Source organism: Gigantopelta aegis, chromosome 4 (assembly GCF_016097555.1).
Source record: "Gigantopelta aegis isolate Gae_Host chromosome 4, Gae_host_genome, whole genome shotgun sequence".
In the NCBI taxonomy this organism is placed as follows: Eukaryota; Metazoa; Mollusca; class Gastropoda; order Neomphalida; family Peltospiridae; genus Gigantopelta; species Gigantopelta aegis.
In genome coordinates this window covers 19,242,340-19,259,531 of record NC_054702.1, presented here as the reverse complement: position 1 = coordinate 19,259,531, position 17,192 = coordinate 19,242,340, and the positions used below count along the sequence as shown (strand labels likewise).

The 17,192-nt window shown below is 36.2% G+C and overlaps 1 protein-coding gene across 1 annotated transcript in view; it reads left to right on the top strand.

Moving 5' to 3' along the window:
* LOC121372068 overlaps positions 1 to 16,439 on the top strand; it is a 31,827-nt gene extending 15,388 nt beyond the window's left edge. The window contains exons 12-21 of the mRNA XM_041498325.1: positions 2,772 to 2,940; positions 7,243 to 7,552; positions 7,948 to 8,081; positions 9,708 to 9,787; positions 11,511 to 11,768; positions 12,435 to 12,522; positions 13,990 to 14,149; positions 14,582 to 14,665; positions 15,103 to 15,170; positions 15,881 to 16,439. Coding sequence (XP_041354259.1) covers positions 2,772 to 2,940; positions 7,243 to 7,552; positions 7,948 to 8,081; positions 9,708 to 9,787; positions 11,511 to 11,768; positions 12,435 to 12,522; positions 13,990 to 14,149; positions 14,582 to 14,665; positions 15,103 to 15,170; positions 15,881 to 16,138 — 1,609 coding nt within the window. The 3' untranslated portion in view covers positions 16,139 to 16,439. The remainder of the gene's footprint in view (positions 1 to 2,771; positions 2,941 to 7,242; positions 7,553 to 7,947; positions 8,082 to 9,707; positions 9,788 to 11,510; positions 11,769 to 12,434; positions 12,523 to 13,989; positions 14,150 to 14,581; positions 14,666 to 15,102; positions 15,171 to 15,880) is intronic.
* Positions 16,440 to 17,192: the final 753 nt, after the last annotated feature.

Genomic DNA, 17,192 nt, shown 5'->3' with positions numbered 1-17,192 from the left:
TCTATATCTTATTATTATCTTATTATATTATTAACAATATTTCAGTAAATAACTGAATTATGGCTACCTAACCATATATCAGAAAATTATCTTAGTTAATTTTTAGATAACGCTTGCTCTATAAAATCTTTGAAAAGAGCTTGTGACAATGGACATTAATATTCCTAGTGTATATTTCAAGTCACATGACCATGCAACGTCTTTTTTTAATTAGACAAACAAGCATGCAACACTGTCTTTAATCAGTCATTTTATTATTCTCTTGCATCAACTTACGTTACATACATTGACAGTTAATAAACAGCTGTGTGTCTTGAGAGGTTGCCTTTTGACACTAATAGAAGTGCTATTTGTTGTCTGAGACTACAAACATCATTTCTTGTTTTACTTTTTCCACTTTCATAGTAGGTGTTAATATCAGCTGGACCCAGAAAACATATTGTCAGCAATTTAGTATATTTTGTTTCAAACAATGAAACCAAATTCATATAATTCGAATGTAAATAAATAAATTCTTGTTGACTTTGCTCATTTCTGGTGGGTAGACCTTTTACTGACTTTATTCTGAAATGTGTACTGAAATTTATCTTGCCATCATTTTTGGTAATTTTATCATTTGATGTTCCTCTGAGTTCTTGTGTCATCCATTATTCTGAGGTAGCACTCGCTCAATGCACGATCAGTGTGGGCCCATTGATTGGGCTATTTCTTATTGCAGCCAGTGCATCACGACAGGTATATCAAAGGCTGTGGTATGTACTTCCCTGTCTGTGGGTTGGTGCATATAAAAGATCCTTTGCTGCTAATTGAAAAGAGTAGCCCTTGAAGTGGTGACAGCGGGTTTCCTCTCTCAATATCTGTGTTGTCCTTAACCATATGTCAGATGCCATATAACCGTAAATAAAATGTGTTGAGTGCATTGTTAAATAAAACATTTCTTTCTTTCTTAGTTCTGAGGTATCCACTAGCTTTTAGTTACACAAATACCTTTTTACCTTTCTCCTTTGCTCTTAGAGTCTGTACACAATTTCGTTTGCTGCATTGTTTATCCAGACCATTGTGTTTTTAGGCTCCAGTTTTTAATATTAGTATATAGGTCAAATGCACTAATCTGTAAATATTCTTGAAAAGTGAAAATGATCACATTTCTCTACCTTCATTCTGATTAGCTTAAACTCTGTTTAACACATTCTCTATATAATGTTCTGTATTTTTCCTGTTCAGACATGAAGAGTTCTTGCTCAGACACCCCAATATATGTTCTCTATATAATGTTCTGTATTTTTCTCTATATATTGTTCTGTATTTTTCCTGTTCAGGGTCTGTATTTTTCTGTATATAATGGTCTGTATATTTCTCTATATAATGTTCTGTATTTTTCTCTATATAATTTTCTGTATTTTTCTGTTCAGACATGAAGAGTTCATGCTCAGACTCCCCAATATATGTTCTCTATATAATGGTCTGTATTTTTCTCTATATAATGTTTTGTATTTTTCTCTATATAATGGTCTGTATTTTTCTGTATATAATGGTCTGTATTTTTCTCTATATAATGTTCTGTATTTTTCTGTTCAGACATGAAGAGTTCATGCTAAAACTCCCCAATATATGTTCTTTATACAATTGTCTGTATTTTTCTGTATATAATGGTCTGTATTTTTCTCTATATAATGGTCTGTATTTTTCCTGTTCAGACATGAAGAGTTCATGCTCAGACTTCCTGATGAGATTCCACCCTGAGACATGTTCCAGTAACAGGTGGAAGGTGGTATGGTGCTATGGAATTTGGAATGTCCCGTAGCCAAAGAGAAACGGTGCACATTTTGTTGAAGGAATTTAGATGCAATTATGAATGGTCAACCTAAATGGAAAGGTAGGGAGCTACCTATACGTAGCTCCCTACCTTTCCATTTAGATTGACTGTTCAAAATTGCGCCTACATTCCTTCAGTCCATAGCACCATACCACCCTCTGCTTGTTACCGGCTATGGCCGGACTGCTGGTGCCCCCTTGCACATGCCAGTGCAGGCGGTCCCCTCCCTCCTACCCACCCCACACCTTTCCTGTCCTGCACTACAACAGCTTGCTCTGAATGTGCACATTAAACACTTTGGTCTTGGTCTTGGTCTGTTCAGACATAAAAGAGTTCATGCTCAGACTCCCTGAGACATGTTCTCTATATAATGGTCTGTATTTTTCTCTATATAATGGTCTGTATTTTTCTCTATATAATGGTCTGTATTTTTCTCTATATAATGGTCTGTATTTTTATGTTCAGACATGAAGAGTTCATGCTCATATTTTCCAATATATGTTCTCTATATAATGTTCTGTATTTTTCTGTTCAGACATGAAGAGTTCATGCTCATACTCCCCAATATATGTTCTCTATATAATGTTCTGTATTTTTCTGTTCAGACATGAAGAGTTCATACTCATACTCCCCAATATATGTTCTCTATATAATGTTCTGTATTTTTCTGTTCAGACATGAAGAGTTCATGCTCATACTCCCCAATATATGTTCTCTATATAATGTTCTGTATTTTTCTGTTCAGACATGACGAGTTCATGCTCATACTCCCCAATATATGTTCTCTATATAATGTTCTGTATTTTTCTGTTCAGACATGAAGAGTTCATGCTCATACTCCCCAATATATGTTCTCTATATAATGTTCTGTATTTTTCTGTTCAGACATGAAGAGTTCATGCTCATACTCCCCAATATATGTTCTCTATATAATGTTCTGTATTTTTCTGTTCAGACATGAAGAGTTCATGCTCAGACTTCCTGATGAGATTCCACCTGGTGTCATCGACTTGAACAAGTCAAAAGAAGAACTCCCCAAGTCAGTACAGATTGCTGTGCATTATGGGAAATTTGAGGAGATCTATGCAATGGCATCTATTGAAATTCAAGATCTAAAAGAATTGGTAATAAAGTAATATTTTTGGTTAAGATTGTGAAGAAGCTTAAAGATTCCAGGGCCTATGTTTATAAAACTTTTAAAGTCTTGACTCAAAGATCTGATGACTTCCAGCACCCGTACTTCTAAAACCTTTGAGTCTAAACTCAAATCTAGAATGATGTCCCACACATGCAATTTGTATAGCATGCCTAGGCATTAAAGTCTCACTCTATTAAAGTTAAAAGTTTGTTTTGTTTAACGACACCACTACAGCTCATTAATTAATTAATCATCGGCTATTGGGTGTCAAACATTTGGTAATTAGTCATCAGAAGAAACCCACTACATATTTCATTGGCAGTAAGGGGTCTTTTATATGCAGGAAAGCAAATACCACAGCCTTTGATCAGTTGTGGTGCACTGGTTGGAATGAGAAAAAACCCAGTTGAATGGATCCACCGAGGTGGTTTGATCCTGCGACACCAGCACCTTAGGCGAGCGCTCAACCGACTGAGCTAAATCCTGCTCCCTCTCACTCTATTAAAGTCTTGAGTCTAAACTTTAAAAGTTTTATAAGCACAGGACCATAAATGTATTTTCTCCACAATCAAGATATACAAGGCCCATACATTTAAATCTTTAAAAGTCCATACTTCAGACTATAAAGGGCGGGATGTAGCTTAGTGGTACAGTGCTTGCCTGATGCACGATTGATCCAGGATTGATCCCCGTCAATGGGCCCATTGGGCTATATCTTGTTCCAGCCAGTGCTCCACAACTGGTGTAACAAAGGCTGTGGTATATACTGTCCTGTCTGTGGGATGGTGCTAATTGGAAAGAGTAGCCCATGAAGTGGTGACAGCGGGTTTCCTCTCTCAGTATGTTTGGTCCTTAACCATATGTCCAACACCATATAACCGTCACTAAAATGTGTTGCGTGCGTCGTTCAATAAAACATTTCCTTCTTCCTTCAGACTATAACTACATGTACATGTCATCTGTGTAGATGAGACTTAATTAAAGTCTTCAGTGTAGACTCTAAACTTGTACAGGCTTGTGGACATTTAATTAAAAATTTAAAAATAAATTAAACAAAAAAATGGAGTCCTTTTATTCAGATATAATAACTTTATTTTCTTTTTTCATTTAATGAGTTTCTTTTCATTATATGTAATAACATTAAATTAAACAATACTTTTCTTACTCTGCTCACAAATAATCCCAGTCTTTTTTTGTTCTTGTGAAAAACTTTATATGCACTGTATATTCCCTACTAACAAGACATTTGGAAGTCCATTTCAAAATAGATACTAAACAAGTTTTGTAAAAACTACACTGGTCACAAATAAATAATTAAATTTCCATTACATTCATTATAATTTAACTTCATCCCAGCCATAGCAACATGAGTTTGTTCTTTTCTATATGAACATAAAAAAACATAACACTGTCAGGGAATGTCATATCTGGTGTAGGTACATTTATTGGTACTATTTCTTATTAAAATAACACTGTCAGGGAATGTCATATCTGGTGTAGGTACATTTATTGGTACTATTTCTTATTAAAATAACACTGTCAGGGAATGCCATATCTGGTGTAGGTACATTTATTGGTACTATTTCTTATTAAAATAACACTGTCAGGGAATGCCATATCTGGTGTAGGTACATTTATTGGTACTATTTCTTATTAAAATAACACTGTCAGGGAATGCCATATCTGGTGTAGGTACATTTATTGGTACTATTTCTTATTAAAATAACACAGTCAGGGAATGCCATATCTGGTGTAGGTACATTTATTGGTACTATTTCTTATTAAAATAACACTGTCAGGGAATGCCATATCTGGTGTAGGTACATTTATTGGTACTATTTCTTATTAAAATAACACTGTCAGGGAATGCCATATCTGGTGTAGGTACATTTATTGGTACTATTACTTATTAAAATAACACAGTCAGGGAATGCCATATCTGGTGTAGGTACATTTATTGGTACTATTTCTTATTAAAATAACACTGTCAGGGAATGCCATATCTGGTGTAGGTACATTTATTGGTACTATTTCTTATTAAAATAACACTGTCAGGGAATGCCATATCTGGTGTAGGTACATTTATTGGTACTATTTCTTATTAAAATAACACTGTCAGGGAATGCCATATCTGGTGTAGGTACATTTATTGGTACTATTTCTTATTAAAATAACACTGTCAGGGAATGCCATATCTGGTGTAGGTACATTTATTGGTACTATTTCTTATTAAAATAACACAGTCAGGGAATGCCATATCTGGTGTAGGTACATTTATTGGTACTATTTCTTATTAAAATAACACTGTCAGGGAATGCCATATCTGGTGTAGGTACATTTATTGGTACTATTTCTTATTAAAATAACACTGTCAGGGAATGCCATATCTGGTGTAGGTACATTTATTGGTACTATTTCTTATTAAAATAACACTGTCAGGGAATGCCATATCTGGTGTAGGTACATTTATTGGTACTATTTCTTATTAAAATAACACTGTCAGGGAATGCCATATCTGGTGTAGGTACATTTATTGGTACTATTACTTATTAAAATAACACAGTCAGGGAATGCCATATCTGGTGTAGGTACATTTATTGGTACTATTTCTTATTAAAATAACACTGTCAGGGAATGCCATATCTGGTGTAGGTACATTTATTGGTACTATTTCTTATTAAAATAACACTGTCAGGGAATGCCATATCTGGTGTAGGTACATTTATTGGTACTATTTCTTATTAAAATAACACTGTCAGGGAATGCCATATCTGGTGTAGGTACATTTATTGGTACTATTTCTTATTAAAATAACACTGTCAGGGAATGCCATATCTGGTGTAGGTACATTTATTGGTACTATTTCTTATTAAAATAACACAGTCAGGGAATGCCATATCTGGTGTAGGTACATTTATTGGTACTATTTCTTATTAAAATAACACAGTCAGGGAATGCCATATCTGGTGTAGGTACATTTATTGGTACTATTTCTTATTAAAATAACACTGTCAGGGAATGCCATATCTGGTGTAGGTACATTTATTGGTACTATTTCTTATTAAAGGGACAGACCCTAGTTTTTAAACACTAGACTCTAGTTTCAACCTGTAACAAATTTGGATAAAACAGAGTGAAACAAGAGTCTGTGACATTGAAATACCCTTAAAAATAGACTAAAACGCGAGTCCATAGCTGTTACTTCTCAGACGCATGTGTGTTTAAAAAAAGAAAAAAAGAAAGCATTTTGTGGTATTAGAAACACTAGGATGACCAGAAACAATTTGGTTGTATGGAAATGGATAATCTGAAAATAAAATATAAGTAATGTTTGATTTCAGTGATCATAAACAGTTATAATAGTGAAAAATATGCCTTAGTGTTTAAAAACTACCGTATATGCAAATATTTTCGCGGCTAAAATAATTCGCGATCGGGCTTTCATTTTACATTTTCGTGAAGAATTATTTTTGCGACTGTGTCCCCCGATAATAAAATCAAAATTACCCATATTTCATTTGCCAAACTCTTTTCAATGACGATTTCACGCACACACCATGCTGTCAGTGAGACGTCAATGTTGTATGTATGTCTGATAACACATGTTATCGATGGAACACGCACATGCGATACAGAAAATTTAAAAATGCAAATATCAGAAGAAATAACTTTTAATTATTGATCATACCCACAAACTTCCATTCAAGGTTACAAAGAAAACAAACAAAACTGAGATTATGTAACAGACAACTGTGTGTCACTTCGATCAAATCCACGTGACCATGCAGGTTTACAGAATCATGTGAACTTGTGGATAATTTGGCAGTAAAGACAAAGTTCATACGAAACTTGGTATAAATTTAACAGGTACCTCTGACTGCTTGTCTGTTGTATCCATGAAAATTATATCAAATCGGAAATAAATTCACTTGTAATTAAATTTGCGGTGCCGTCAACGTGTTCGCGATTTTTGCGGTATATTTTATTCGCGAACATATTTGCATATATGGTAGGGTCTGTCCCTTTAAAAATTATAATATTGTTTAAGAACCAAAACAATTATTCAAAATAAGATATGAACTTTTATTAATAAGTATGTTTCAAATTTAATTATAAGGATCAACTGTTATTTGTAAATTCTTTTTTGTTCATATGGTTATTAACAAACTTACGTGTCAACAGCTTTGTCACTTCACACAGTTTGTGGATGACTTTGTTTATTCATACCCAGATGAACATAAATAAATAACATACAATCCTTAATTACTAAAATATTTGTTCTTTAAAGGACTTGAGGACAGTCTATTTGCCACCACCAAAGGGAGACGATGATGTCCCTAAGCCTCCGAAAGATTCATATGACCTTGATGATGACTTTGACTCTCTGAGCCACTCAACGGATCTCTCGTTTGATGAGGATGAATCAGACAATACCAGGCTGAAAGACGACCCAGTAAAAGACGTGGACCCTCTGCCATTTCCATTGTTCTCACTGCACGGTGGCAGATCAGACACTCTTCACATGCCATGTGGAAACCTGCCACTTGTCCTGTATTGGGGGAAGAAACGAAGACCAACTAGTTTCAACAGGCAGTGTGGTAGGTTTTTATGGTTGAAATTCTAAAGAACATGATTCTATATTTAAATTTCTGTTGTATTCATTACAGTATAAATTCATCCCATTGGTTCAGCTGTAGCAATGTGAGTTTGTTCATTTCCTGATGAACGTGAAAATTATGTCGGGGAATATCACATATTATTAGTCCCCTACCCCTCCAACTGTCTATCCTATGTATAGTTTTTCAGATGTTATTTTCACAATGCCTTGGGATATTTCGAAGCGATCTTAGCCTACGAAATCGTAAAACCATCGTTAGCTATGACGTCACTATGGCATGTGCTGTAGTGATATCACAATGTATGATGGTTTTACGATTTCATAGGACTAAGAAAGCTTCGAAAATCCTCAGCCTGGTTTTTATGTTATATGTAGGCACGTATGGTGTGAAAGAGCTTGTGTTTGACCTGACTGGCATTGATCTGAACACAACTACGAAGGAAGATCTCCACAAGGACCTGAGGGACGAGGCAACGTCGGCCCTAGAATTCACACCTGAACCACAGGAGGTACGTAAACACAACCTGTCAAGTGGGGGTGAGGGTATTTGACTCTAGGGGTGAGGTTCACAGGTCAGTTAAACAAACCAGTCAGGTGGGGGAGGGTGTATTTGACCCTAGGTGTGAGGTTCACAGGTCAGTTAAACACAACCTGTCAGGTGGGGGAGGGGTTATTTGGCCCTAGGGGTGAAGTACACAGGTCAGTTAAACACAACCTGTCAGGTGGGGGAGGGGTTATTTGGCCCTAGGGGTGAAGTTCACAGGTCAGTTAAACACAACCTGTCAGGTGGGGGAGGGGTTATTTGGCCCTAGGTGTGAGGTTCACAGGTCAGTTAAACACAACCTGTCAGGGAGGGGTTATTTGGCCCTAGGGATTAGGTTCATAGGTCAGTTAAACACACCAGTCAGGTGGGGTAGGGGTGAGGGTATTTGTCTCTAGGGGTGAGGTTCACAGGTCAGTTAAACAAACCAGTCAGGTGGGGGAGGGTGTATTTGACCCTAGGTGTGAGGTTCACAGGTCAGTTAAACACAACCTGTCAGGTGGGGGAGGGGTTATTTGGCCCTAGGGGTGAAGTACACAGGTCAGTTAAACACCCTAGGTGGGGGAGGGGTTATTTGGTGAAGTTCACAGGTCAGTTAAACACAACCTGTCAGGTGGGGGAGGGGTTATTTGGCCCTAGGTGTGAGGTTCACAGGTCAGTTAAACACAACCTGTCAGGGAGGGGTTATTTGGCCCTAGGGATTAGGTTCATAGGTCAGTTAAACACACCAGTCAGGTGGGGTAGGGGTTATTTGGCCCTAGGGATTAGGTTCATAGGTCAGTTAAGCACAACCTGTCAGGTGGGGTTGAGGGTATTTGGCCCTAGGGATTAGGTTCATAGGAGGCCAGTAAACACAACCTGTCAGGTGGGGTTGAGGGTATTTGGCCCTAGGGATTAGGTTCATAGGAGGCCAGTAAACACACCTGTCAGGTGGGGTTGAGGGTATTTGGCCCTAGTGATTAGGTTCATAGGAGGCCAGTAAACACACCAGTCAGGTGGGGTTGAGGGTATTTGGCCCTAGGGATGAGGTTCACAGATCAGTTAAACACAACCTGTCAGGTGGGAGAGGGTGTATTTGGCCCTAGGGGTGAGGTTCACAGGTCAGTTAAACACAACCTGTCAGGTGGGAAGGGGGTATTTGGCCCTAGGGGTGAGGTTCACAGGTCGGTAAACACAACCAGTCAGGTGGGGGTGAGGGTATTAACAGTGTGTTATTGGTTAGTGAGAGTAAAGTTGTTCAGTGTCCTTACACCGACCCATTGAGTCATTAAAACTCGCTCCGGGTAGGAGCCGGTACCATGATGCAAACCCAGTACCTGCCAGCCTTAAGTCTAATGGTTTAACCACTACACCACTGAGGCCGGCTTTGGAACTTTAAAGAGAGACTGACTATGGAGATATATTTAAAATATCTTTTTTTATTTGTCTTCAGTATACGTTAGTAGAAACATATGTATGACAATTTGTTTCATGTTACAGGAATGCAGAATTGCAAACTGGGAATGGATCTTCATGGCTAACTAACTTTTGCATAATTTGAAAACATGAGATTTGAAATGGTTTAGTTTTTGAAAATTATATCTTTGCTTTATAGGAAACAATTTTGAAAGCTGAGTATGATGATCTTGTGTCTTCACACAATGAAGACATGCAGATACTTAAAGAGACATATGAGTGAGTACCGATTTATTGTGACTGGAAAATATCAAATATTGGTTGTACTAATCAAGGTCATTATATTTAGTATAACAAAAACATTTTGGGGTGGGAGTGGGTTGTGATTTTTTTTGTATCCCACTGCCCCCATTCCTTTCTCTCGTTTGAATTCCATCTCGTTTCTTCCAGATCTGGCAACTCCTGCTATCTTTCAACTTCTTTCATTGTCCACCTCCGCATCCTAGTCCTTGTCTCTTCAACCACGACAGGTGCTTGTCTTTTGTGGCTATCCGTGCCACACACTTGCTTTTAGCTGTGGGCTTTATCTGACCACTCTGGAGAGTGTTAATAAAAAAAGTATAATTGTTACATTATGTAAAATTTTATTTAAAGGTTTACAGATTATAAAAATCTGATTGTGAAATATTTACCCCCACCTCTTTTAGTACTTTTGTTTTACTGTCAGCTATAATATGCTTGGAATCCTAGTTACATGGGGAGGGGGCAGGACTTAGCCCAGTCGTAAAGCGCTTGCTTGATGCACGGTCCCTGTCAGTGGCCCAATTGGGCTATTTCTCATTCTAGTCAGTGCTCCACAACTGGTGTAACAAAGGCCATGGTATGTACTATCCTGTCTGTGGGATGGTGCATATAAAAGATCCCTTGCTGCTAATCAAAAAGAGTAGCCCATGAAGTGATCTTGTTCTCTATGTCTTTGTGGTTCTTATCCATATGTCTGTCGCCATATAACTGTAAATAAAATTTGTTGAGTTTTTCTGTTAAATAAAGCATTTCCTTCCTTGCTGGTTACATGGGAGTTGTCACACGAGTTAGATTTTAGATTTTCACTGAGATGTTGTAAGACAAGTCATTTATTGAGAAAAACATATCTTTTGTCAAATACATTTAAATTCTTCTCTTTAAATTTTATTTCTGACACCAAATTCTCAGAATGGTTAGTTTTGTATTCCTTCAGATATAGTCCTTGTTATAGGAACCATCTGTCACAGAAAACATACATAGATATATACCTTCCTATAAAGGCTACCTATTGGCAGTTCATACATATCTCTTGCTATAGCAGCCATCTGTCCAAATGAGTACTTATGTTTATCCACTTGAGGACAAACATAACAATTATAATGTAATATCAGTTCTTAAAATTCAGAAAATTGCCTCAGCAAAAACAAATATCTGTCCTATGTGTAGTTCTTCAGGCTATTTTTTTCCTGCAGTGCTTTAAGATATTGAACAGAAATTTTGTGTATATCTCATCTTGTAGCTACAGATCAAGCATGATTTTCATAGCAATTTACTCACTTTTCACAGTTGTGGCCCTTGAACTTTAGAGATATGAAAAATGGTTTGGCTTGGTAAACATGTATGTAAATATGTAAACATTAAGGGCCGAATTTACAAAGTCTGTTTTTCTTAATCACATGTGTTTAAGCATTGTAAATGTACATAGTCAGGGCTAGCTCTGGGTCTGAAAATTTTTTCATCAAATTATCTGTTAAACTTCAAAATAGCAGAAATGCTCATATATTCTGTAACAAAATGTCAATTATTACATGTAATTTTTTTGCCAAATAAAAATAAAAATCACCAGTTGCTTTTACAATTCGCAATTGGCGAATTTGGTGAGTGCCAGAGCTAGCCGTGTGTAAGACATATATGTTCAGGCTTTGTAAATGTGGCCCGTATTGTTTTAGCAGCACTCTCAGGATGCTTGCTGTTTCAGAAACCAGCTCAAGGAGCTAGTGGCTCAGCTGCAGCAGATGGAGCTGGATCGCCAGGAGTTGCTGCTACAGCAGGAGCAGCAGGCCCTCCGCCCCCACTCGGAGGGGAGTCGTGCCACCACCACCTCCCCCTCTGCCCTCGACCGCACCAGACGCAGCCCCACCACCAGGTCCAGTCCCTCCAGAGTGTTCGCAGAATCAAGAGTCGAGGATAAGGCCGTTCCGTTCACGCCAGCTAAAGCTCTCGGTAACGGCATGAGGTGAGTGAAAGTCATTGTAAAAATTACCATTGAAATAATTTTATGGAGAAAGGTACAGCAAGTGTTGCATGACTGGTTTGTTAAAGGTTGTGGTATGTACTGTTCTATTTGTAGAAAAATTCTTAAAACATACCTCAGTTCTTATTCTCTCTTAATAGACCAAGTGATAGATTTACCATATAGAAACTTAAAACTGTTGATTGAAACTTACTGAGGTGTCATTGAACAAATATATTTTTTATTTTAATTCAGTATTCATAGTCTGATGTTTGATTGGCTTATCAAATCTACATGTATTTGTGACATTAAAACCAGTAATAAAGTGTTACAAATCTAATGCATTTCTCTAGAGCCTCTTTACATATTCCTATTCCACCTTGATTTTTGTGATAGTAAAACCAATATTAGCCTCCACAAATGGGTAAATATAACATAATTATTCCCTATTCCATTGCGAACCCAAAACAATTTATTGTGGCTTTTTGTTGTTGTATTCTTGCATTCTCCTTCCTCCGATGTATAAGGCTTCCTGTCTTATCTTTCATGTTTCTGCAACAATTACTAAAACACATGACTATCTGGCAGAGCTGAACACACGACTGGTTGAGGTATTAAAGAAATTGCCACACAAACTCTACTTCATGTTCAACTTCATTTGTTTTATAGACCATTGCCTGCAAAGGTCCAAAAGCCAAGGAAAAACTTCCGAATTGGACGTCCATTACCAAAGTGGGGAGAATCGTTGCCAGAGGATGTAAGTAGATTTGATTTCTTTTATATGTAGAACATTATTTTCATGTTCCTTCATTGTGGGAGTACAGTTTAGCTCACCAGAAATGAGATAGGTCACATGATCAATTTCCTGCAGTGGAATCTGTGGGTTATTTCCATTTCCAACCACTGCTTCATGACTGGTATGTCAAAGATCATTGTATGTGCTGTCATGTCAGGCGGAAAGTGCATACAGAATATCGCATGATGTTAACTGGTTTTAATTAAATTAACCTTTATAGTAGAAGTTTCTTTCATTTCTTATTCTCTAGACTCGAGTGTGATGCTATTACTTTTTCCTATCATCTTTTAAATTGTCTTATCCAGTGGTCCAAATATAAGCATTCCTGGAACTCTGTTTTATTTATTATAGTTTTATTTGTAAACATGGTCATTTGTGACATTTGTAATTAAACCTTCATCAGTTAACTTGGCAACTTTTATCAGCTGTATTTTGTAACTTTTGTCAGTTATTGTAACTGTTACTAGTTATATTTTTTCAACTTTTATCAGTTAACTTTGTAACTTTCATCATTTATATAACTTCTACAATTGTTTTTATTATCTCTTTTATGACTTATTTTTGTAACTTTTATTATTTTAACTTTTATGATTATATATTATCATTTTAACTTATATGATTTTAACTTTTATGAGTATATATTATTAATGTAACTTTTATCTTCTTCTTTTTTTATAATCCCATTCAGTTAAGGTAGAGGCTGCCATTGTAACTTTTATCATTTTAATGATATCGGCTATGTTTGTAACTTTTATCACATTAAAAAAAAAATCTCATTAAGTTCTTGGAGAGGCTGCCATTTAACTGTTATCATAGTTAACTTAGCAACTTTTATCAGCTGTATTTTTTGTAACTTTTGTCAGTTATTGTAACTGTTATTAGTTATATTTTTCAACTTTTATCAGTTATGTTTGTAACTTTCATCGTTTAAATCTGAGGTCAACTCAATGTAGTCATCTTTATGAATTAAAACCAAGAACAGAATTTTATCGCCATAGTTTTTCATGCAGGGGAGCTAAACTGTGGAACACACTATCTTCAAAGATAAAATATTCTCAATCCCTCGCCTCATTCAAATCCAGTTATTTTAAGCACTATTCAAATAATAATCAGTTTTAAGATATACCTTTGTTGTTGATTTTGATGTGTTTGTTACAATAATTATGATGTATTGAGTTATCACTGACTCAAGTTTCTTAACAATTTGATTTAAATATTATTTAAATATTCATAATATGTGCTATTGTTTCTCATGCTATACATATTACATGCATGTTGATGTTGTTTCTTTGAATGTATGTATGTATAATATCATGTATAGATTAGAGAGGGCCTCATGGGAGACCAGTCACCTTGTACTGAATGTGTTTACCCTCTGAAAATAAAGAATTTTATTATTATTATTATTTATTCTATAATCTCCTTCAGTTCATGGAGAGGCTGCAGCTGTACCAGGAGGAGAGCAAACAGCACATGGCCGAGCTGAATGAGAAAACTCTTCGTGACATTCGAGACAGCATAGAGAAGAAGCTTGCAGGGCAGCACAAACTTAGTAAACACGAGGAGAAGATGTATGATGCACTCAAAGGTACCTAGTTAATTTGTATGTGAACTAATCTAATACCCAGTAACTGTCAGGCAGGTGTCTCATTGAAGGAGTGAGTGAGTGAATGATTGAATGAGTGTGTTGTTGTGTGTGCAAATGGTGTGTGGGTGAGTTAGTGAATAAGCGCGTCAGTCAATTATTGAGTGAGTGAGCAAGTAAGTGGGTGAGTGTGTGAATGAGCAAGTAGATGGGTGAGTGCTTGGGTAGGATTAGACAGAGATTGGCAAGTGAGTGAAAACAGATAATATTTATTAATTACTAGCAATATCCTGAATCTCAAAACCTGAATAAAGGCTCAAATGTGATCTAGACTTTCTTATTGAACTAAGAGTCTTGATTGTTATGTATTTGCTGTTGATATAAATTATCTGATGCTTTAGAAGTAAAAAATATTTCTTCTTTCTTCTTTTTAAGATGTGAGTCTCCCTGCTTTGTTTATGCCTTTCAAGACAGGGACTATTTTCAATCCCAGAGCGCATCAGTATTTTCACCCAACAGGTAATATATGTATCACTTACTATTATCCGTGTTTCAAAATATTGGCGTAACCAAACACACATTCTATACATATGGTGCAACGGGAAAATATAAAAGGTTGTCGGGAAAAAAAACCCCATGTTATTGGGGGTGGGGTGGGGATTGGGGCTCCATTGGCCCTCCCTGTCATGCCATTGTTTCAAAATACATATTTTGTAAATATCATATGACACAAGTATAAAAATTATCTCACATATCTTTGTTTCCACATTATATTCATAACAGTTGTTCAAGTTAACAACATTGGTGTATTTGAAGTGTGAAGGCTTTTGTAGTCACTGAATTTATTTTTAGAGAATTCACCAACTTGACATTTGTTATAACTGGGTTTGAACATCCCAAACAGCTAGGCATCTGCAAATGACATTATCTTTCAATATTATGTGTTATTTTTGTAGGTTCAACAGACTTACGACTGACACAACCACCATCAATGTTCCAGTTACCTCCCCTGCCTAAAAGTAAAGTATCCTTCGAAAATGTTTTGTTACATGGATATGTATATATATGTATGTGTGTGTGTGTGTGTGTATATATATATAATTACAAACTTTCCGAATTTATACGATTTACTGTATTCTGATTGGCTGACGTCACTAAAAAAACAAGCGTTATCCTTCCATAAACCACATAAAAATACGTCATCACGGAAGACCAAGAACATGGTTGACGGTAAGAACGAAAGAAATTATTTTTGAGTGTTTTAAGGTACACTTCTTGTACTGTTTGTAATTATAAGAATTGTTTCTCATTTTTTAGGAATTTATCGATGTATAAAAGTCACAAATTTGTGACTTTTATACATCGATAAATTCCTAAAAAATAAGAAACAATTCTTATATAATTTGTGTTTTTAGAATGTGGTTTGGATACCATATTTATTTGACCAGACTAAAAATGAACAAATTAATAAGTGAAGGACATTTCAGCAAAATAATGATCGACTGACTGACTGAATAAATAAATAAATTAATTAATTAATGGAGGTCCAACATTCCAGCAAAGCAATGACTGACTGACTGACTGACTGACTGAATGAATAAATTAATATTTTAACCACTTTTCAGCACAAAGAAAACCTTTGGTTATTATTGTCAAACAGCATTACATTACATTAAATATTACCAGTACTATATCATGATGCATAGTATTTTATTCTCCTTAACCATTTGCTAGAAATTATCTGTGGTGAACTTGTTTGAACTGAGCAGTAACTTCAGCTCTCGCAATACGAACTGGCTCATGGAGCGCTATATACACCAACAACATCCTGTTGCTGACTCGTTTGGTCGGATTTCGGTCGGCCCGCCGGGACAGTCCACCCAGCCGGTCACTAATTACGTCACTCGAGAATCTTCAAGAGCTGCCTCGGTTGCTGAGCAACCTCCGAGCTTTTCAGAACAAAACGTTGCTGAACAAGAGGTTGAAGGTTAATTTGTGCTAAACACTTGGAGAAACCTCACATCTCTACAGACAAAACTATTCCTCAACAAGATGTGGAAAGTGCATTTCTTTTAAAAACATTGACAAAGACCATATACCCTCAGATCGTTTTAGATCAAAATCTTCTTGAACAGGATATAGAAGTTTCATTTCTATTAAAGGTAGGATCAACTCAAACAAGAGCCTTATGTGTTGGAAAGATGCATACCCGGACCACCAACACATACTGACACTTTAACAAATGAAAAACGCGTAATTTTAGAGTTAATAAAAAACCATGATTATTCCTGCTAACTGGGGGCAGCCATTTTGTTTAGTTTTTGTGACGTCCGGTGGTATAGCTTGGGGCGAAGTGACGTCAGCTCCTTCCACCTCCTCTATGTACAGTGTAAACAATCGCTCTAATTTACAACAAGGCACTTCGCTTTCATTAACCTAACTTGTAAAACAACACAAATGACTTGATAGTATAATAAACTATTTAACTAAATATATTTCAGGTTGCATCAATAGAATGAAATGGAGTTACAGTATTTTTTATTTTTTTTAAATCCAAAGAAAAAGTGCATATTATTAGGCCTATTGGTAGAGTACGTTCGAGCAAAAGCGACCACTCACGATACCCAAGTGATACTTTTCTTTTCTTTGGGACGATGTAATTGGTAAGTTTTGTGATTTCAGATGGGAAAGTCTACTTAATCAAGGGTTTTACAGAATTACTTATAGTAAGAAAGCAGGACGGCTGATAATGCTATTATGATTTGAGGGGTATTCGTGCTGTTATCACACAATACCCTGTGATCTTAATAAAAGAGGCACGTCTTTTTAGTGTGTCTAGACACAGTGTCTGGGGACCGTCTAACTATACACCTGCCAATCAGGAACCACACGGAAAGAAAATACCAATTAACCAAGAAAACACTGCGATTATTGTTTCAGTCCGTGGGTTAATTTATGTACAAACATAATACAGTTATTTCCACACTTTGACAATGATGGTTTATTTTGTATTGAAAAATAATATATAATTGGTGCCGGCTTACTA